The sequence below is a fragment of the Tetrao urogallus genome, assembly GCF_951394365.1.
Source record: "Tetrao urogallus genome assembly, chromosome: Z".
NCBI lineage: Eukaryota > Metazoa > Chordata > Aves > Galliformes > Phasianidae > Tetrao > Tetrao urogallus.
In genome coordinates, this window is record NC_136816.1 from 24,249,708 (window position 1) to 24,272,982 (window position 23,275).

Here is a 23,275-nt window from a genome sequence, read left to right on the forward strand (position 1 = left end):
TCAGAAACATTTGAGGTGAGATCCATCCGTCACAGAGGGACAAAAGAAATCCTCGACCAATTTCATTACCCCAAACTGACCACAAGCTTGGAAGATTTAAAAAACTTTTTCAGTAATGTTAGAAGAGATTTTTGCAGAGCTTACAACAGAAGTGTAAGATCCAGACAGATCTGTGCATTAAGAGTAAATTACAGAGTAAATTCAGCAAGACCACAATTAAACATCGTCCTAACATTTGCTGGTTTTATGTTCCCTGCAAACACTAAGAGCGAGAACTCACCTTTCATCCACTGTTGTAACTCAGAATAACAGCTTTTTCATTCAGCTTTTTCTTTATCCCTCACACACTCCCTTTTTTCCCATTCCAGTCTTCAGAAGAAAAGCAAATCACTTCATATAAGAAGCAGAGCTACACCTGAGTTTCCAAGTTTATAACTTAATTATCAGATTAATCCGTGCTCACACTTGACAAAAAGAGCACCAAAGAGGTTAAACAGAGCTGAAGCACAGCTTAACATTTTATATAGAAGAGGGTGCTTGCCATAGCCATTACTTGAACACTGTTTCCAGCCAGCACCCCATAAGTCCAGAGACATAAGAGGATATTTACATGGTACTGAATCATAGAAGTCTGAATTCAGACCCAGCTGAATTAACAACATCAAATGCAGAAAATATTTTTATTTTCCTAAATCTAAATAAGCTATCTAAATAAGCTTGACCTGACTTGACCCAGTTAAACTTCTGACATCTAATGAGAATTTAAGGTAGCACAGCTGAGATCATAAAACAAGCATATCCAGTTGTTGGAGAATAACTCGCAGAGACTAAATCACTTTACAAGCCAGTTTCAGGCACATTTCTACATTTTTGGATGCAAAACTTATTCGGAAAATAATTCTGACCAAAGTACTTGCAGACCAATGAAAACCACTCATATCACAGGCTTCCAACAAATTCTACTTCTACTTACTTCTTTGCAAACACATGTATTATTGGAATCTAATGTTACAATATTGATTTATCACAGTAAAAATAATATTTATTTGCTTTTCTATGCCATTTACTAGAAGTGATAGAAATAATCAAGAAGAGCAGACTGTCCAATCCACAAGAAGTTAATAGCAAAAGAGTAACTGAACTGCTAAAGCAGCACCTGTTTTTCAATCTAAGATAAATATTATGTGCTATTAACTTATAAAAGTTTGACCAACTACAGTCTGGATATGCAATATAACACACAAATGCACACACTTAGTATACTTCACACTGTTTCCACTAATTTGCTGATTCTGCTAAACAAGAAGCAATCAACCAATCCTCAGAACTATGTCACTGAAGTCATCAGTGAGATGGTGATGATCACATGAGTGATGTGTTATCCCACAACAAAGAGAAATGTGCATCATTCCCTCACTATGTCCTACTCCTATCTCTATGTTTTCAGAAAATGGTACTCACATATCCTCAGATATCAGCAACCCCACAATGACTCTCTCAGAGCAGATACTTTCTGTTGCAACTTTCTGTATTTCCCAACTCTCCTACTTTTTATGGTGCTACCCCTTGGAAACAGTGGATATTCCAGCTTTTTTCCATCACAAACTACAAAAACAAACATCCATTCCTGTAGGTTCAAGGATTTCTCTTTTTTAAAGAAAGAACACCAATTCAAAAACATAAAATCACAACTATTCCAACATAGAGAACACATGTTCATTTTAAAAATCCTAAATATTTGCTATAGAATGTACAACTGGTACGGGTAATGAGATACGGATAAAAGATAATGAAACACTAGGAGAAAATGCCAATTTCTCTAACCTTAAAAGCTGAAGTTGAAAGAGGGTCACTACAGTGTCATTCTCCCTTTTCCCTTTAAAGCAGTTATATCCACATTATAGGGTCAAAACTTTACTCATTTAATTAATGGACCTACTGAGTTTTTCTGATGTAACATCTCACTACTATGCCTTGCCAAATCATCTCAATAATTTCATATTTCTTAATTAAGAGTAGAGATCTCAGAAGACTCATAATTTTACATAATTTTAACGTAAAGCTGCACTGGAGATAGCATGTTTTTCTTTTCTGTCTTGGAAATATACTACAAAGGATGCATTTAGTACTGAAACTAAGGACCTGTAGAGAAAAACTGGCTATTACAAGCAAGTTTAGAATCACAAATCCAGTATGTCTCTGAATGGAATGATTACACGTCTATAGGGGAGCTTTTAGAAGGATAAAGAAATCACTACCACATGGTATCTTGGTCCAACATCTCATATAGCACACTACCATACTTAATATTAAAGAAAACAGAGATCATTATAACTCAAATGCAGTCATGGCCTAAATCAAAACTGATTTGCTAAACCTTGTTGCTGTGCACTAACACTGCTCTTCCAATGTTTAAAAGATTTATCTTTATTATCATGTAAGAAGTGTCTCAGACATAGAAAATAAAAAAACAGCAAAATGCTATTTCATCCAGAAAGGTAAAGATGAAGAGCAACAGGCTGCAGCATCAGAGCTCAATCATGAAAATAAAAAGATTTCAGTCCTTTCTCTTTACACAGATCTTTGTTGTTATTTCTTCATGACAGTAAGTAAACATTTTCTTCATGAAAAAAATAAAATTGAACTTCTGTTTTCCATTAACTTACCTCTCAGATAAGATACAGCAACGTTTATAAACAGTGCTTTGATTGAACTTATATTCCAGTCACTCCTGATGACTGCAGTCATAGCCTTGATTTTAATTATTTATGGCTTCTCTACTCTGTTTTCAGTTATGTTTTATTAGGCGTTCAAGGTGAGATTAGAATGAAGAGATTTTATTGTAACAGAGAGGGGAACAAACACAAACAGATAAAGCTGTTCTGTAGGAAGATGGATGTGTCCTGTTTGCACTGCTATGTTGAAGACCAGAATTTCAAGAAGTCTGGCTGCTCTTTTCTTCCTTTTCCAATGGTCAAACTGCTATTTACCTCCAGGAGGAACAAATCTGACTTAGATTCAACCTGTACATTGAAAGTTAGGGCATTCTTCTAGAAGCACCATCACACTTCATCAGTTCTTCTATCAAATGCAAAAATTGCAAAGCCAAAATTTTGATTTTCCTATGTTTTTTTGGTCAAGAAAGCTACTTTTGAAGTAGATCAAAGTTGCTTTCCATTCAGGACTGACATTTCCACTCATGCCCTACTTAGTCCATCTATTAATACTAATGATAAATTTGATATTGCGTGTTTAAAAACACTTAAAACACAGTAAGACATCAATGGAAGTCAACCAAGCAAAGCTCTGGGAACCTGTGATTTCTCCATTAAGGATAATCACTGAGTACCTTCATTCATAAATTTATTTCTGATCTCTCAGTAAAGTTTATTTTCCTTAACACACTCACAATGCAGCACCAGACAGATAGTAACCTAAGTAATAATATTTTAGCATTTTAAGTGGGTATCTGTAAAAAAAAAAATCAGAAAAAAATCAGTAATTTCTTGCATTCTTTTGTCTTGAGCTAGTCCTGGTTTGGGCTTTTGTTTTGTTTTGTTTTTTGTTTTTTTTTGTTTGTTTGTTTTTTGTTTTTTTAAAGAGGGGCTATAAACACATAATTTATTGCACGAATGTTATTTCTTTCATTAACGATGCCAAAACACTGGTTGTCTATGAGCCAGAGTGGACTTTATTTTACCCAGGAAGACTCTAGGATAATTTCATTTAATTTTATAATCCTTATTTTGCAATGTTTAAATATAGCCCTTGTATATCAAATGGACTGTGAATATTGCTAATATTTTCCCTCTTCTAAAAAACAGTTTGAAATATCTGTAGCTAAAGATATGTGCAGAATTTTAGGACAACAGACATTTCTGTTGTTCTAGTACAATTTCATTCTGCTTGTACTGAGATAATCTCCAAAGTCAGAGTGTTCTCAGTAGAAAGGTATAAAAAAATAAAACCTCCAGCTTTGTACAAACTCAATTAAGTGCCTTGAATTTAAAGGTCTTGTCAGAGTATCTTGAATATCCACAGTGTTTCACACCCATCATTGTCACTCCACTTGTATAAATTAATACCACAAATTTTGAATCATAGAATCATAGAATCGTTGAGTTGGAAGGGACCTCCAAAGACCATCTAGTCCAACTGCCCTGCAATGAATAGGACCACTCAAAGCTAGATCAGGTTGCTAAGAGACCCGTTCAGAATAACTTCAAACGCCTTGATGGGCCATTCAACACCTCTCTGGGCAAGCAGTTTCAATGTTTCACTACTTTTATCTACTTTTCACTGCTTTTATAAAACATTTCTTCCTTATGTCCAGTAAAAATCTCTCCTCTTTAGAAACCATTTCCATGCTAAATAGTCTGTCCTCTTCTTTCTTATAGGCCCTCTTTAAATACTGAAAGGTTTCTGTAAGATCTCCCCAGAGCCTTCTTTCCTGTAGACTGAACAGACCCAGCTCTCAGCCCATCCTCATACAGGAGGTTTTCCATCCCTCAGATCATTTTTCTGGCCTCTTCCTACAGGTCCATGTCTCTCCTGTACTGAGAATTCCACATCTGGATGCAGCACTCCAGGCAAGGTCTCACCAACAAAGAGCAAAGGGGCAGGATTACCTCCACTTACCCTCATCCAGACACTGAGACATTTATCATCATCCTATGGGTGTAATCTTACAATCCATTCCTTATACATCAAATGGTCCACCCAGGAAATCTGAATCTTTCCAATTTACAGAAAAGGATGTTTTGTGGGATCATTTCAAAGGCCGTACTTATGTCCAGACAGATGGCATCAATGGCTCTTCCTTTGTCTGCTGATGAACTCATGACATCATAGATGAGCACTAGGTAGGTCAAGCAGGAGCTGCCCTTGGCGAAGTCATGTGGGTCATCTCCCATCACCTCCCTGCCTTCCATGTGCCTTAGCATAGCTTCCAGGAGGATCTGTTCCACTCACTTCCCTAGCTGAAGAGGTAAGGCTGTCTCATCAGTAGTTCCCTGAGTTACCCTTTCTATCCTTCTTAAAAATGGATATGACATTGCCTTTTTTTCAGTCATTAAGGACTTTACTTGACTACCATGACTTTTCAAACACCACTGCGATTTCCTTGGCTATTACATCAACCAATATCCTCAGCACTCTTGGACACTAAATTTTAGGAAAACCAACTTTCAGCTCTTCATGGAGCTAGTCAACAAACCCCTGGGGGACAATGCACTCAAGGACAAAGAAATAGAATAGACCTGGCAGATCTTTAAAGAAACTCTCCTTAGGGCACATGAGCTCTCCATCCCCAGGTGCAGGAAGACAGGAAAGGAAGGCAAGAGAACAGCATGTCTGACCAGGACCTGCTGTTCAAACTTGAGAGGAAAAAGAACGGCCTTTGGAAGCAGGGACAGGTACCTTGAGAGGAGTACAGACATGCTGCTAGGCAGGGTAGGGATGGGGTCAGGAAGGCAAAGGCCTAACTGGAACTGGTCTTGGAAAGGGATGCAAAGAACATGAAAGGCTTCTACAGGTACATAAACCAGGAAAGGAAAGTACAAGAAAGCTTACCCTACTCCCCTCCTCCCCCTCAACTCACTACTCCATGAGTAATACAGGCAATTAAAAATGGACAAGCACAAGGCTGAAGTATTCAATAAATTTCTTGCCTCAGTCTTTATTGACAACTGCTGTACATACAGTCCTCTAGAGGATGGTTCAGAAGGTAGAGCCGGAAAAACAATGTCCTTGCCACTGTAAGTGAAGATTAGTTTCACAAACACTTGAGGAACATGAACATCCATAAACCTATGGGTCCCAATGAAGATGCAATGAATGCACCTTTAAAACACAGTGTTTGTCAGAACTGAGAATTTATTTCCTGTAATGATGCTTAATGATTTTTTCTGAACCTTAGTGAAGTAGTACATACAAATTTCATAAGTAAAAGAAGGAACATAGGTCTGTTGTTTACACATCCTAATGTATTTCAATTTTATTGTAAAGTGAGGCATTACTGATCAAATTACTTGTTAAAATGCGATTATCCTATACTTGGCACATCCCATCACGATAAATAACTACTGGTATCCACTCTTTTCAGATACTGGCAGAATCGATACTGACAGTATAGCTGTAGTAAATCAGCAATTATTTGTCTATAAACAACTGACCAGACTTTGAAATACCTGCTTTTGAAAGGCAATGAGGACTAAAAAACCTGAAAAGCATATATATACTTTCCTAGACAAGACCCTTCACTGAACTAGACTGGAGATGCTGTATGATTTAATCCCACTCAAATCTCTGGGAAAATGCACATTGAATTCCACTGTAAGTAGTATCTGATACTAATTCTTCAAAAGACATTTACAGAACCAGTAGATATACCATGATCCACTTTGCATTCTTACCACCTATTGAAATCATTGAAACACACAGCCTAATTTCGAAGCTTCTGCCCTGCAAATTAACCCTGTCAGCAATACTGTCTGTTTAGACAGATCTCCATACAAGTTTTATAACCAGCAAAGCACAGCAATGAACAGCATATTTGCAAAGAGCTGCATTTTCTTGTCCCTCCTCTGTGTAAAGTTTTCTGCTGTTTGCATTTCCTAACAGTCCACATATATCTCACTGATTCAGGAATGAAAAAAACACATTTAAATCCTTGCTCCTAGCTGTTGTCTATTTATTACAGACTGCTTCAGTTAAAGGAACAGGAAAAAGAGAGAAGAATCGAAAGGAAAAAGAAGGGGTAAGGGAAAAATGATATCTTGGGGAAATCCCTACTCATCAACTCCTAGCCCTGAAAACTAATCTAAGCACATCATTACTAGGAAAAGAGAAAAACTGACATCTCTCTGAAATGAAGTAGGGGATAAAGAATTCATCTGCAATGTTAACTGCTTTCTTCTGGGAAATGCAGTGAGACTACTTCAACTTCCATGCTAGCAGCAGAGTAGAACCAGTAGCCAAACTTCTTAATTCTAAGTTTACAGTAAGTTTCTGCTACAATATGCTCTGAAAGAATCACCAGTTTCAATTCAATTTATATTACTACTTACAATTGTTCAGAAGCTTTTCTTTTTTTTATTTCAGATATTATAGCAAAACACAAACACGCCATAGAAACAACTCTCTAAATAATTAATGGTCTGGCTCTGCAATTCATCATTCCCAAAACAGCAGTCTTACTGGCATCAGCAGAACTGCTCGCATCCTGGTATTTGGCTAATGACAAACAACAACCAGGCAGTCGGCATACAGCTGGAGAATTTTTGGAAACCTCTCTATATTAATCTTCCCAAGTACCAGCACAGAATCCCCAGATGAACTCAGCAAACCTCATTCAGCTACAAAGGGATGCAAGAAGCTCTGAGTGTTTTACCAACAATTTGTAGAAGGCTGCACCATGGATCATGTGATCTCTGAGAGTACAGTGAGGTCACAGGGACAGAATCTATATACAGTCCATACATATCCCCAGTCTTCAGTTTGATTAGAAAATATCAGTTGAGTTACGTTTCCTTTATTTCTTAAGACAGGCTGCCAAATGAAGCCACTGCTGACAGTGAGAATCTGTTTAGCAATTACCTGAAAAATACTTCTCATTTTTCTCTTATATACTCACATTATTAATATAATATGTTATCATCCCTATTATTATCACTGGCTCTTGAAAAACAGTTCAAGAAAAAAGAATGCCACTGAAGTTCCCAAGAACGGTGAAGCAGGAAATAAGGGGAGCTTCAGCACTGTGCAGTCCTTCATCCAACTGCAGTGAACTATTCAGAATGCATCCACATTCAATTTCAAGGGAGAAAATGCCTAAAATATCCGTAAGAACATTCCTCTTTCTTTCTGCCAGTTTGATGTTAGACTTTTTTTTTTAATTTCCTGCATGTCCCTGGCATGCCAGGTCTCCCCATGTGAAGTCTCTCCAATCTGTGAAGTTGGAACCTTCACCAGCATCCTGATTTGGATGGTGTGAAATTTTACGTAATGACTTATATTAATTTTAGTGAAGATTCTGCACACTCTTTCAAAACCATCCCTACAGCCAAATTTCCCAGTAACGGGTCCACACAGAATCATAGAATAGATTGAGTTGGCAAGGACCGTCAAGATCATCTAGCTCCAGCCCTGCTACAGGCAGGGACACCTTCCTCCAGATCAGGTTGCTCAAAGCCTCATCCAGGCTGGCCTTGAATGCTTCCAGGGATGTGACATAGAATCATAGAATCACAAGGTTGGAAACGACCTATAAGATCATCTACTCCAAGCATTTCCTCATCACCATTGCCACAAGCACTAAACCACATCACACAGCACATCGTCCAGACGCCTTTTGAACACTGCCAGGGAAGGCGACTCCACCAACCTCCCTGGGCAGCCATTCCAGTGCCTGACCACTCTCTGAGAGAAACAGTTCTCCCATATATCTAATCTAAACCTTCTCTGATACAACCTGCGGCCATTACCCCGCAATGGGTACATATAGTCCCATTGTACCAAACCTATTTTACTGGCTTCTACTGTTCTTCAGCTATCCTTCTGTGTGACACAATAACTGCTGTTTATCAGCCAAATAAATACATTAACTAAAATGCTACCTGAAAAGCACAGAAAGTAAGGTTGAAGTTTTGTTTGTCTACAGAGACTCTATTTTACACCAAAAAGAAAAACTGAAGAGTGGAAGCTAAGAGATATATTAAGTGCCTCGCTGTTTTAATTTTGCAAGGCACATGCCACCTGGCAAACCTAACTCGAAGTTCACAAGGCTATGAAATAAGAGTGCATCCAGGACACCCAAGCTATGTTTTCTCTGAAACTTCATTATATATAAAATGGAAATTAAACTGTAATGGAAGTAACCACAATAAAATTTTGTAGAGTTAAGTTTCAATGGATCATTACATCTTAAAACAGAAAACATAATCTGAAATACCGCCTGGCTCTTCTTGCAGGGAAAGGCCTAAAGGAAGCAGATGTACAATGTACATATGATGTTTTTTTAAGACTTTTGGAAACAGAGCAATTTATAGAGTCCAAGCAATGGCCAAATAAAGAATGACAAATAACTGAAGACTTGTTATGACAACTTTAACATAGCATCACTGTGCAATTTTTCAACTATGTACCTGACACAATAACACTCTCTAGAACAACAGCTGCTCACTCATTTCACTGCAAACAAGACTACATGGCTGAGGATGATGACACGACCATCAATATCAACAACATCTTCTAAGCTTGTTGAGATGCATAGAACATTATCGGTGTTCCAGTTGTAGCCTTCTGAAAGGGAAACATGATCTCAGCACATGCATGCTGAGACTGCCAATAAGCTGAAAGCAAAATTGTGCTCCCAGGAAAAGTCTGCTTTCTTCAATAATTACTAAGAGGGCTCCTAAGGCACTGGAGCCTATTTAAACAATAAATGTCAGTTTTTAAACTGGACAGATTTACAGCTACACAATGACATAAATCACTTCTGAGCAGATATTTGCAATAGTTATCTCTTATTACCAATTTCTTTGCAAATATTTTCTCCAACGTAAACCACATGCAATGTAGAAAAAATAATTATAACAAGAACAAGGAGCATAAAACGTTTTTGCAGAACATAACAAAAAACCTTTATGTGATTGTTCTCAAACAACTGACTTTCAATATTTATCTCCACAAATAATTTTGCTACCCTGCTTTGGAAAGTCTGACAAAATGTCAACAATTAGATGCCAACCACTTAAGAGCTGTGTGAAACTTAGCAGTTTCACCTGCGGAAGTGCAGGCAATATTTTATTTGGTGTCAATCTATATATGCTCCCTCTCCACTACATTCAGTTTGGGGTTTGAGTTTCGAATAAGGCCAAAGAGGCAAATGAATAGGTAGTAACAGTTTCCACATTTTACTCAGTCTCATTCCAGGACCATGCAAATAAAACATAGACAGGCATATCTTCATGAATTAACAATGGAATAAGTTAGATGTTCAGGTTCAGAAAGAAATATCAGAAAGCATCTACCATGTGACTGTAAAGATTTACATTCACCCACCATAAAAACAAACAAACAAACCAGGGTCACCATGATGTTAACTCCCTAGCATTATTACTGTTTGTATTCTACATTCTGTGAAGTGCTTCAGGCATATGTATTCATGATGCTATATAACATCCCACAATGAGAAAAATAATAATTATTAGTTTCGTTCAAAATCTTGCCATCATTTTACATCGTCCCATCTGCTTCCTAATCTTTTCATCTACCTCAAAGTATCTTGGGATTGAAGCTGCCTGGATCACTACTACTGCTGTCAATGCGCCCACTTCTGGTCTTTACATGGCAAAAATCAGGAGTAATCTAACAGAAATTATAGCAGGTGAAATTTTTTATGAAATAGGTAACATAAAGTCAAATGGTCCTAAAGAAAAAACCATTCAAGAAAAGATCTGACTCTTAATATTTCTGTTGAGAACTTACCCCTGGTGTACTTCTATGAAGGAAATGAAAGTAAAGGAAGGTATGGAGTAACAAATTGAAGTGACTACAGGTATCATGCTTAGGGAAAAGCTGTGGGTTAGAGCAAAAAGGACTAAGGAATGAGAAGAATAAAAGAAAAAAGGAAGAATGAAGTTAAGAAGGGAGACAAGATACTGGTAGATGTACAAAAGACAGAAAAGCCTGAAATCTGAGATGCAAAAGATAAGTAGCAGGCCAAAAGTTAGAATAACGTGAATATGAAAATGATGAATAAAAGGTTCATACATGGTTTGGAGATGAGATGGGAATACTGAGAAAAAGGAATGTGACTAAGCATGGCAGGAAACTACAAGAACCTACAGAGGAACAACATAAGATTAATGATAAATGAGAAAAGATGAAGTAAGCATTGCACAGGAATGTATAGAGATTCAAGAGAAAAAAAAAAAGTAAGGAATTGAGAGAATAAGTGAATCTGGAGGTAAGATTTGATAAAAATAATGAGTGGGTCTAAAAATTGGTGATGAATAGCAAAGTGGTTAAAAACTGGGATAACAGGCAGGACTCAGGAGGACCTCAGGTAAGAAAAGAAGTGAAAAGTGGCAGATGAAGATGGTCCTGGGATGGAGATCTTGGTGCTGCCCCTACATGCAAGGTCATCTTACCAATCCACCACAGGTGCTGAAGGAGGCGAAGGAGCCTGGATAGCGAAGCACAGCACCACTGTAGTAACAAGCTCTCTCAGGCTGCCCTTGCGTAGTTCCCTGTTGGCTTTTGCTGTCGCCCCCGTGTCGTTCCTCCACAGCAAAGCCAGGAGCAAGGAAGCGGCTGTCCCTCTTGAGCAGCAGATAGAGCTCCCGAGCAAAGGCCGGGATCCTCAGCAACACTTCGTCTCCATCCTCAGCCAAAGGCGGTGGTGGGGGTGCCAGTGATGCTGGCAGCTGCGGGGTGGCACCAGAGCCCTGAGGCAGGGGGGGCCAGTGGTAAAACTCCTGAGACTCGTATTCATCTTCGGTGTCCTCCTCCTCGGCCGCCTCCCCTGCGGCCTGCGCCGGACCCTCCACCGAGGAGGAGACGGAGCGCACTTCCCGAGAGCTGCCCGTCGCCGGGCCGGGCGCCGCGGGTGCGCTGGGCGCGCTGCTCCGGTTACCGCAGCCGGGCTCGGCGCTGCCGCCACCCCCCCCGCCGCTGCCGCCCGCTGGCTCCTGCTGGCCCCGGCTCCAGAGCGCGGGGAAGACGATCTCCCACTCCTCAGAGTCCACTGAAGCATGGAGCCCTGCGGGAAGGAAGCAGAGGCTGCGCGTGAGCGAGTACCCCACGGTGCCGGACAGAAGCCCGCGGCGCGCTCCCTCGGTCCCCCAGCCCCCGGACACGGCGGGCGCCACTGGGCCCCTCCGTCTGTCCTCAGGTGGGGCGGGCTGGCACCGCCAGAGGTCTCCGTGCCGCTCGGCTCAGGGTGGACTGCGCTCCCGGTCTGCCCGCAGCGCCGGGGGCGTTCCTCTTTCCGACTGTCGCCTCCATGTAGGGAGTTGTACAAAACTTTCATTTAGACAAAAAATTGGCATTTTTTTCCTGCAGCTTAAGCATATATGCATTTTAATAGAAAAACCCTAAATATATGAAAACAAAACAAACAAAACAAAACAAAGCAAACAAACAAAAACACTAACTTTGAAAATTACAGCCTTGTCCTTAGCACAGTTCGCAAAACCCAGTGACTCCAAAAGTGCAGCCAAATGCATGAGCCCTCCCAGCGGCACTCTGCTGAGCGCACGCACCGCTGGCAGCCGCGCACACTGCATCTCCATCAATACCACCACATCGCGTTATCATCACTGGCGACTCCAACGCACTGGACATACACCGTATCACAATGTGAATCACGTAAGATTCACAGCACAACGCCACTCCGTGTTTATATATACGCGCATACACACAGCTCCACAACCAGATACACGGGGTAGCTGTATGCACGCACCCACCCCACATTCACTCGGAAAACAGCACCGAGTTGGCAGCACTGCGCTTGAGCACCGCCGTCTCCCGCACGCAACGGGCAGTGGTTACCGGGGGTGGCACTTACCTGCGGCCAGCCCGCTGGACAGAACGCACAGCTGGTAGAAGACGCAGCACACGCGGCTCAGGCGCATCCTCCCACTATTCCCCATCGGCCCTGCGGGGGATCCGCGGGCAGCGCAGGACAGAGCGTGGAACCCTGTGGAGCACAGCCACCCCCGGCGAGGCGGGCAGCTCGGCAGCGCGAGCCGAGTCCCCGCGTGTGCCTGCGGATCCGTGCGCCCTGCGCCGGCGGCAGGAGGGCTGCAGGCAGCGCAGACCGTGTGCGCACACAGCGCCCGGCGGCGGGCGGGCAGCTGCGCCCCGGCGGCGGCGACCGCGCTGCCCCCGCCCGCCGCTCACCCCCACGGGGCGGGACGCGCCGGGCCCCGGCCCGGTCGGCCCTGGCCCGGCCCCGCCCCGCCCCGCCCGGGCGGGCACCCGGCACTACTCCCGCGCCGCGCCGCCGCGACGCCGGCCGGGCTGCCCCGGGTGCAGCCGAGCCTCGCTGGGCCCCGAGAGCACGGGCCTTCCCCAGCCCACGGAGCGCAGCTCGCCCCGGCCCTATGTCTCGCGGAGGGAAGCCGCTGCCTGCTCCCGGCACGCCCGACCTGGTACTTGGTTCGGAGTGCAGCGTGGTGGGCCCTTTGTGCGCGGTTTATTGCCGTAATCGGGTACTGAGCTCCTTGCGACCCCACTCTTCAGGGAAACCCAATGCTTGCCACTACAACCGTTGTCAGCAGAACAAGGATTAGATGGGGAGGCGAGCAAAATCCTTAAATACATATCTAGCATCAGTGTAAGTGTAAGTGATCAGTGTAAGCAGAGCAATACATAAAGGCCTCCCTATGAGTCTGATTTCTTAACACAGTTTCTGCCTCTTTACATAATATCAGCAATATCAGAGGTCCGATGCCCCTTACGGGAAAGCGGAGTGCTGTGCAGCAGGAGAACAGCGCTGTGCTGGTCAGGGTGTCCTGTGGGACTGCTGCACGAATTCCTTCTTAAGCATTAGATGCTTGGTGAGAAGAAAAACACAAATCACATGTTAGAGCTGAAATAAAATAAAATAAAATAAAATAAAATAAAATAAAATAAAATAAAATAAAATAAAATAAAAACAAGAAACAAACAAACAAACAAAAAAGTTTTGACTCCACAGAAGCCAAAAGCATCTCCCATTTGCACTCTAATCTCTCTAGTAACAGCCTGAAAGCTGTGTTGCATGACTGTGTGTTTCCAGCTGTCTCCCAGCAGTCCCACTGATCCATTACTGGATCTCATGGGAAACAAGTCACTGCAGAATGGTCCTTTTTAGGCAATAGGGACAATTGACTGAGCAAAATCAGAGAGACTTTGTGAAAAGTTTCATTGTCTGCAGATTTGTGTTTGCCCGATAATTGGGTCAACTTAAAAACACATTGCAAGTAAAGTTTTATTTCCCATGAACATAACAACATAGTTGTTGATTTACGTGAGAATTAGCAAACAGAACTAAGGCCGCAACTTCTTCAAAATGCAGCCTTGAGATGTTGTGCAGATACCACTCCCGTATGTCCTTGTTTAAAACAAATCAGAAGCATAGACAACATCGAAAAAACCCACTGAGAAAACCTTTGTTCAAAGCGGATACAGTTGTATCATGGCTTTAGAGAACAACTGGCAAGAATAAGGAGTAGAGACAGGGCCTGTGTGTATGCTAGTTTCAAACACCTGAATTGCAGGAGCTGTTTTCAGCCTGCTGATGTTGGTCCCTTTGGACCACTCCTCTCACTCCCATGTGTAACTCTACTAAGGAGCCACGGGAATGGCTTCTGTCATGAGGAGGGCAGAATCCAGCCCTTTCAGCACTTGCAAAGGGGGCAAAGAGACTGTGAGAATGACTTCAGTATATTAGACTTTATCTTCAACAAAAGAAAGAGGAACTTTTCAAACATGCCTCCAAATAGGATCAGAAGGAGGGCTGAAATCAGCATTCAGTGCTGCAGCAAATTTCCCCAACTCATTTTATGTTTACTTTTATCTTTTCAATAGGGGGAAGTTTTCAGTGCTTGACTTTGGGGAAAGCTCACTGTAAAACAGGGCCCCTACTGGTGTTTGTCAGTTGTAACAAAGGGCCTGGTCATAGGTTAGCACTAGTGGGAGGTGGCATCCCACAACCCACTGCTCACTGCTGTCACACAAAACCACAACAGGGTAGTTTGTCTCTGGAGGAATGAGAATTAAAAGGATAAAACAATAATTTCATACTGTGTTTTGTTTTTCAGAGAAGATAACATTGTATTCACCTGTACTGTACAAAAGATTTTCTATTTTGTTCATCATGAAGCTACCTCTTTGCAAAATAGTTTTTACTTTATAGAACATTAGATGCATGATAGCATTTGTGAAATTAGATTAAATTAGATTAAATACTACCTCTAAACTCAGAACAGAGCACGATGAAAAGATACATTGTTTGCCTCTCTAGATCTGTGAAGACACGCTTAATATTGGAAGGGTCTGAGAGTCTTGGCTCTCTGAGGGACATTTGGAGAATAACAAGTGCATCCAATGCAGAATGTGCTGATTTGTAAAATATAGCAATTATACAAACCTTCTCACTAAAAGAAAAAAATGCAGAAAATGAGGCAAAGGATGTGTATTCTTCAGTCCTTCCTCATTGAGGTAAATCAGCCTGAATTTGCTGAAATCAGTGGAGATACGGCAATTTCCCTTCTTTGAGTCGTGCCTGGTGTTGGATTTGCAGCACTGCACCATTGGGCCTTTTGGGCCTGGCCAGACTGTAGCCCCAGGTCTCCCAGAAGCTGAAGGATCCCCTCATCAAGGTGCCAAAGTCACAGAATCACAGAATCACAGAATTGTAGGGGTTGGAAGGGACCTCCAGAGATCATTGAGTCCAACCCCCTGCCAAAGCAGGTTCCCTACAGCAGGTCGCACAGGTAGGCATCCAGGCAGGTCTTGAACATCTCCAGAGAAGGAGACTCCACCACCTCCCTGGGCAGCCTGTTCCAGTGCTCCGTCACCTCATTGTAAAGAAGTTCCTTCGCACATTTGTGCGGAACTTCCTGTGCTGCAGCTTATGTCCGTTTCCCCTTGTCCTGTCTCCACTCACCACTGAAAAGAGTCCGGCCTCACCATTCTGCCCCCCACACCTCAGATACTTATAGACCTGGATCAGGTCCCCTCTCAGTCTTCTTTTCTCAAGGCTGAACAGACCCAGTTCACTCAGCCTTTCTTCATAAGTCCTTCATGACACCACACTATGCTAGTGATGGCACACGGACACCTCAAATTGTCTTTTCGAAATATGTTTGTCGTCTTCTTTCTTTCTCTTTATATTCAAATCTGACAGCAACTGTCTTACCTCTGCCTGAGTTGTAATGTTAACTCGGCCAGAATTCCCCCCCCTCCAGCACACAGTGAATCTGTTTCAGCGATTTAATTCTAGGGATTAAGAAAAGTATGAACAAATCACAGCATTTAAATGCCAGGTATAGAAGCATGGACAGTGCTGTCAATCAGAGCCTTTCCTTGATTTATTTTTTTTTACTTAATAATCTAACTGTAAAACTATCAAGCTTATACATACAAAAGCAATTTAAAATTACCTCTGCTTTGCAATAAACACAAGATTGCCCCTAGTGATTGTTAACAGAAAAAAAACAAACCCAAACCTTTAGTCCTTTTCACAGGGAAATGGCTAATTATTTGTGGTTAATTATTTGTGCATATGTTTTATGTGACTGACGATATCATTGATACTTTTTTTTTTAAATCTTGGAGTTCACTTATTTCAAATTTTTGCAACCTAACAGAATATATGAGATCAGTGAGGAAAAAAAATCTTTTCAGTTTTGAAGGGTGCTTACTACTTTATAGTTACATATCAGATGACCATTGAGATTAGAAACAGAAACATATATTTCTGTTTCTAGGGTACTTTGCAAATGCTATCTCAGGATAAATAAACTTCTGGAAAATGCAGGTTGAACTAATTTTATTTTATTTTATTTTTTTTTCTCACATTGAGACATTTTGAACCAATGTAATTTTTCCCCAATTATATATAAATTAAATGAGTCTTGGGTTTTCTTTTTCATCTTAGAAAATACTTTACTCTGCATTCCTTGAACAGAATAGTGTATTTCCACTGCCTCTTAATTAGCTCATGAACTCTGAATATTTAGTCTGCAATTCTATATTATTATTTACAAGCTCAAAATGAAACATTTGTTTAAAATATATGCATTTAAAAGCACTTGAAACAACCTCTTTCTAGCAGATCTTTCTTAGGAGCAAATCTGTTGGTTATATATCAGCTCAGTGCTATGATAAGATGACCTGTGCAGTAAGTTATGTGTTGAACTGTTGTGAGCTTAATACCTCTGTTAGTTTAGAGTGCAAAAACTTCAGAAATGCAAAGCTAAACTTACAGCAGTCTATTGCTTTCGTGTTGCTCCATGTGTTATGGAAGTGTTATCATCCTACTGAGCTTATGTAATTTGGTGAAACTTTCTCAAAGTCACAGTCATTATCTTGTAAGCTATCTCACGAAGTCATGTTGTGAAATTAATCAAGATCTTTGTGGGTGGTGCATATACGTAAAAATACGCTTAAAACTCACTGCTAGTAGGGAATGCTTGGCAGTCATCATTTAATTAGAACAGATTTTCACAATTCCATGTATTGCTTTCTTTTCCTTTGTTGGCTTTTTATTCTCAGAAAAATTGATTCTTTTGTGAGCAACCTGCAGAAAGCTCAGTCTGCAGAGAGAAGTGTGCCACAGTGCTAGAATTAAAGATGCTTAAAAACAAACTAACAACAAATACAACAAAAACACTTAAAGATAGCATGGCATTCCTTATGTCCCGATGAACCTGAGTCCCACACAGCTTCCTCAGCAACAATGTGGAAGAGTGTATGCAAATTCCTAGAATGGGGATCGTTTGTCATGCAAATATACCACTTGCTCTGTTATGTCTAGAATGATCAACAAATATTTCCTAGTTTATGGAAAAACTTAAAAGAACTGCATTTCAAATTCTAAGCATGCAGGTCACTAGTAGAACACAACTACTACTAATTTGGGAAGAAGCTTTGCTGCATGAGGTAGAAATCCTCCTGAAGATTAAAAAACAAACAAACAAAAACAAAAACAAACAAACAAAAAAACCAAACTAAATAAAATGTAAATAAAACAAGAATAACAAAATATGTATTAAAATAAACAATGGTAACAGATCATCGCACTAAATTTCAAAAATCTGCTTGTAGGCACCAACAAGTTTATTACATTTTCTTGTTACATTATATATTTGAAAGCTCTGCTTGGTTTCCTCTGCAGTTTCAAACAACTTAAGAAGAAAATGTTTATTGTTGATTTTTCAAGATCATGAAAAGAATGTCCTTACTAGTTTCTTCCTGATTTAGATTGCAAGGAATGACTTAATTTGCATTTCAGTGGATAGCTGAACTTTGTGTGCAAATAAACATTCAAACTTCTATCTTTTATCAGAGGAAAGGTAAAAACAGCCATTCTGAACCCTGTGTAGCATTGTGAGTCTTGTAAAAAATACTTCCATTGCCAGTAGAAACACAGTCTCAGTCTGAAATGGATTTATTATATTAAAGAATTATACAGAAGAACAATAGAAAATGCAACATGAAGATAATAAAAATATTTGGAAACAGTAGCAATTTTAGTCAGCTACCTTTAGACTGCTGTCCTTTGTAATTCCTAAAATCAAAATCATTGAAAAGATATTACTGTTTCTAAGAACTCCTCGAACTGCATTTTGGGTCAGATCCACTCAAGAGTGTAGGTACCAGTGATTTGCATGGGTTCCCGAATTTACACAAAAAAAATCTTGTTAAGGCCAATATCTGTAAGCCAAAGTTGTTGTATTATTGGTGCTATTACATTCTCATTCCAGTCTTTATAAAACACTGTTGATATTCAACACCACGTGCAATCAAAAGCAGTATACTGCTATTCTCATAGGTCATAGGAGTGACGCTAGTCTGCATGGTTCTTTATGATAGTTAGAAAATAATAAAATAAGGGTATCTTAAATTAAGTCTTACATACAGTTTAAAATTCTAGTGTTAATTGTAAATGCATACAGTGCACGGAATCATGTACTGGTAGGAAAGAGGAGATGATTAATTCCATTACCATTTATATATAAAGAGATACCGTTCTCAGCATCGTTTTGCTTCTTTCTGTACTGCTAGAGCAGCAATAATGGAGGATATCCTCATAAGAGCTTGACAGTCATTCATTTTCATGGCAGAGGGAAATAAAGATACTGAAACTAGCTGCCTAACAGTAAGAGCAAGTAAGAAGATTTAAGAAATTTCGACTGATTAAAAATGGTGGAAATCTATTTCTTGTGGGAAAACTATCCCATTTGTGACCATAATGTTCATACTTAAAGAATTTATAACTCCTTTTAATTTATTTGTTAAATAAAGTGAAAAACTTGATTAGGCTACTTCCTCCTCTCCCCACACATGTGACTCCACACAGAAAGAAGGTGGAGACAGATGAATGTAAACTGTACAACAAAGTAAAGTATTCGTTGAGAGCTGTGAACATCCGCAATTGGGTTTGAACCTCTGTGGGATTCATGGTGAAACCAGAACAATGCAAGTAGATGTCTGCTGTGTTTGAAGAAACAATTATGAAAGATTGTATCATCTATTGTTATCCCAGACCCGCAAGGCAACCCATCTATTTCTGAATTCAATCCTTCCTTAGGCAGATATAGTCATGTATATTTTAGGCCATAATGTAAAGAACAGACAGTTAAAATTTTCTGTTACTTATATACACAACTTAAAAGGATGATTTGTACAGTTGTAATGTATTTACAATGCTGTAAACTTCTGAGGAAGAAAAACAACTGGATTTTTTTGTTTGTTTGTTTGCTTTGTTTATTTATTTTTGTCAAGAAATCAGTGTTACTCAAAAGCATACAAGCCTGGGGGGGGAAAAAACAAACAAAAAAAACTTCAATGAGTAAGTTAATACATAAGACAGGAATAGGGAAAGCAGTGTAGGCAAATCTTGTACAAATACAAAATATGGTTCCAAGTAAAGCTTAAAAATCAGAATGGGTTTTGGATAATTTTTGCTCTCTGGTCTACAATGTATCAGTATAAATGCTTATATCAGTATAAGTACTTCCAATGTAACAAAACATACTTCATGCTGTTAAATCACACAGAGAAAGAAAACAAACCAGTGGGATGGATCCAGACGATGCAAAAACAGTATAGGATATGACAGAAAGTTGACCAAGATAGCAAAGTCAAAGAAAACAGGTCAGAGATAGAGGAGAGAGAGTGAAATACCACTTCAGAAGCTGCAAGTAAAAAAAAAGATGTCTTCCATGCAACAAGTTTCATTTCCCCATTGTTTTGAAAGGTGATATGTACAAATAACCTTGCTTTCTGAAATTCTTTTTTCTCTCTGTATAGGTTTAAATCAAGCATGCAATATGATAGCTGATTTCCAGATGTCCTCTTCCAGCAAGTCACCTAGCTGCAAACACTGGATCATGGAACTTAAAGAAATAAAGTTAACTAGTCTCCAGGTCATTATTCATTTAAGTAACATTGCGGATATCCTATTTGCACTTTCCCCTGCCACAGGAGAGAAAGACTTCATTATATCTACCAAATAAAAAGCAAACTGTATAAATGATTTATTTTTTCCTATCTAAAAGATTTATTCATAAGAACTATGATGTGTAGCAGGGGCAGCTGGCTGAACAGACTGCCTTGCTCTTTTAGCCTCTGTAACTGGGAAACTCATTAGGACCACATGAGTTGTCAAAGCATACGGTATGTTTTGTACTGTATGAATACTGTCCACAGGCACTGGCTTTGAAGGCAGGCCAATGGCAAACAGTGGCACCAGGAGACCAGGGAAAATATAGTGTAATCAAGGTGACAGAGTATAAAACACAGGTTGTGCAAGACTCCTGTTAAACAGGCAAAAAGCCAAGGGTACATAGCTAAAGAGTTTTGAAATTTCTCTCTACTAGTCATTTGCTTGAATTCAAATAGAAAGAAACTGTTGGCACAATACGTGATGTTCTTAGTTTTCTCCTCAGCTCCTATCTGCTCCTCCCATTATGCTAGAGCAGATAAGAATAAAAGAACAGAAGCTGGTATGGTTCAGTGAGGTCCAGCAATAGAAAAAAACAAGTTGTCAAGCTGCACATCAACTATCATGAGTCACAGACAGGAAGTGTCAGTCAACAGAGAGCTAAAAGATCTCCACTGTAGAAGGGTCATTAGTTCTTGTTTGCAGAGCACACTGAAGATTAAAAGTGCATTGTGTCAATATTACCTAGAAAGCTGTTTTGCCCAGTAAAGTGCAAACTTCACTGCATTGTCAAAAATCTTGAAATTATTGGAAAATATATTTTTCTAAACCAGCTGATGTAAATCTGTTGTTGTCCATGATTAGTCTTGCTCTTTCTGCCAGTGTGAGAGCTTGTACACAAGGATTTTACCTCCATATTTATATAGCAGTAGAAAACTATTTCATGGACAACAGGAAGGAAACAACCTACTTAAAAGAAATATGTTGGACAGGCGTGGTGTAAATATATCTCTAGATAACTAGAGGGATAAGTGTTCTGACAAGCAAGTGCTAACAGTTGTTCTGGTGAAAATAAGTACACGGAAGAATTTTCTCTGACTAGAATTCTCATTGATCATCAAAGAATACATTTATACATATAATTTCAATTTATGAACAATGATGTTATGTGGTACATACCCATAAATTTTACAAGTCCTACTACCCTAAATTTACTTACAAACCTAAACATCCTAAGTAACCCTTTCAAGTTTTCAGTATGTTTAATCTACTTGTTCCTGAATGGTAGGAAAACATATTTTTATCTTCATTTTGGTTAAACAAAGAATATAGACACTGTCAAATGATTTCTTGACAGCTACATGAGGAGGAAGTAAAAGCTACTCAAGCATCCCAAATTGCCATTTAGTTGTTCTTATATTTTTGTTAATTTATGAAGATAATATTAGCCCAAGTTATTGTATGCAGAATTACTTTCTGAACATGTGAGATTAGCAATTTTCCCCTCCCACCTTTTTCAGCAAATTTGACATAAATTTGCATACCAATAAGCATTTTAAGGGGATGGCTGATCTAACAAGGCTGGCATCTGCTGTTGTTCCGGAGATAAAATCTTAGCCACATAATTATTTCCCTATATTTCTGGTATTCATTTCACTGTTGTTCATTTTTGATCTCTGTTGGTTTCATTTTAGATTTGGATTTTCATTTGTATATCACTGACAATTTTTTCAAATGATCCAGCTGCACGTTTCTTCAATGAGATAGTGTCATTCCTATGTACAGATAAATAGAGTCCTTCTTTTTCTTCATGAGGAATGTTTCTCCATGAAGATGTACAGATTTTCCTCAGTGGAAGAATTTGTGCAAACAATGAATCTATGAAGTGGAAATGAGCTCATTCCTATAGCAATAGTAATTCTGAGAGATTTAATTTTTATACGTTTTCTTGCTTTGTTTCCTTTCCATAAGCCTTCCTACCCAAGAATCAGTCACAACACCAGTATTTCAACTGACAGTTGTTTACCTAATCAATTAGGAGACATAAAAGCCCTGTGACAGAAAATCCCTGTTCTCTCAGCAATATTAATTCCAACATCTAACTATCATAACTGTGACTGGGCCTAATTTTCCTTTTTTTTTGAACCTATTACTTTATTAGCTATAGACAGAAAGAAAATTTGTTTCCCTTTCTCTTTTCAGCAGCAACCTGCCATAAATTTATCTTCAAACTAACACTTTGTTGGTTTTTGGTTTTTTTTTTGCTGCCAGTCATGTTTACAGACTCATGTTTCTGCACCTTTGGTTGCCCCTATTGCTCTTCCTTGCACTCCCTCAAACTGCCTCACATCCTTCTGGAAATACAGTTACCCAAAAGAGTTTCCAACTGGAAACCCACTACTTCTGAATAACTGAGAAGAAGTATTACTCACTGGATTTTGAAAGCCTTTGTCCAGTCTTCAGTGCCTTTAGGGATGTTTTGGACTCCCCTTCAGGTCTGAAGTCAGAACATGAGTTTTCTATTTGTAGAGTAGAATGGTGGATAAACTGGGGGACTTTTTAAGCATGCCAATTAGGCTTTTCTGCAAAGCAGTGAAGAAACAGGGTGAGAGTGGAGGCTTCGTGATATGACCTATGAGTCAACTAGTTCAACTTGTTACACAGTGGGGCGCTTTGCTGAGGATGCTAGTTTGGATAGCTTCCTTCTTTGTAGTCAAATGTTCTTACGCAAATGGCTCCTTACAACGTCAGCTACAGCTGTGGAAGTTGTGAAGGCAACAATTTACCAAATGGTAAGATTTTTGCCGTTTAATCAAAATCTTAAATTAATTTTTAAGCCAACAGCTTCTCATATAAAAACAACAACAGCTAAACAGATGCAAATCACCAATACCAAAAAGAATAACAACTGAGTTCAGGCTTAGTTTAGAGCTATCAAAATTGAAGAAAAATATGTAGTTCATAGCGCATATGCAACCTAGTAGCTGTCATTGATATTTCATAGCCTATGGAAAGGCTTTATTGATACCTGCTTTCCACCTGATATTTATATAATGGTAGATCAATTTTTATTCCCTTTTTCACTTCAGTCTATGAAGTTTTAAGCTCAGTGCC

The 23,275-nt window shown here is 39.7% G+C and overlaps 1 protein-coding gene across 1 annotated transcript in view; it reads right to left on the bottom strand.

Moving 5' to 3' along the window:
• Positions 1-12,656, bottom strand: part of ADAMTS19 (ADAM metallopeptidase with thrombospondin type 1 motif 19) — a gene marked incomplete at both ends in the record, with an annotated part of 158,118 nt that extends 145,462 nt beyond the window's left edge. The window contains 2 exons of the mRNA XM_079548727.1: positions 11,154-11,764; positions 12,572-12,656. Of these exons, the coding sequence (XP_079404853.1) occupies positions 11,154-11,764; positions 12,572-12,656 (696 nt within the window). The remainder of the gene's footprint in view (positions 1-11,153; positions 11,765-12,571) is intronic.
• Positions 12,657-23,275: the final 10,619 nt, after the last annotated feature.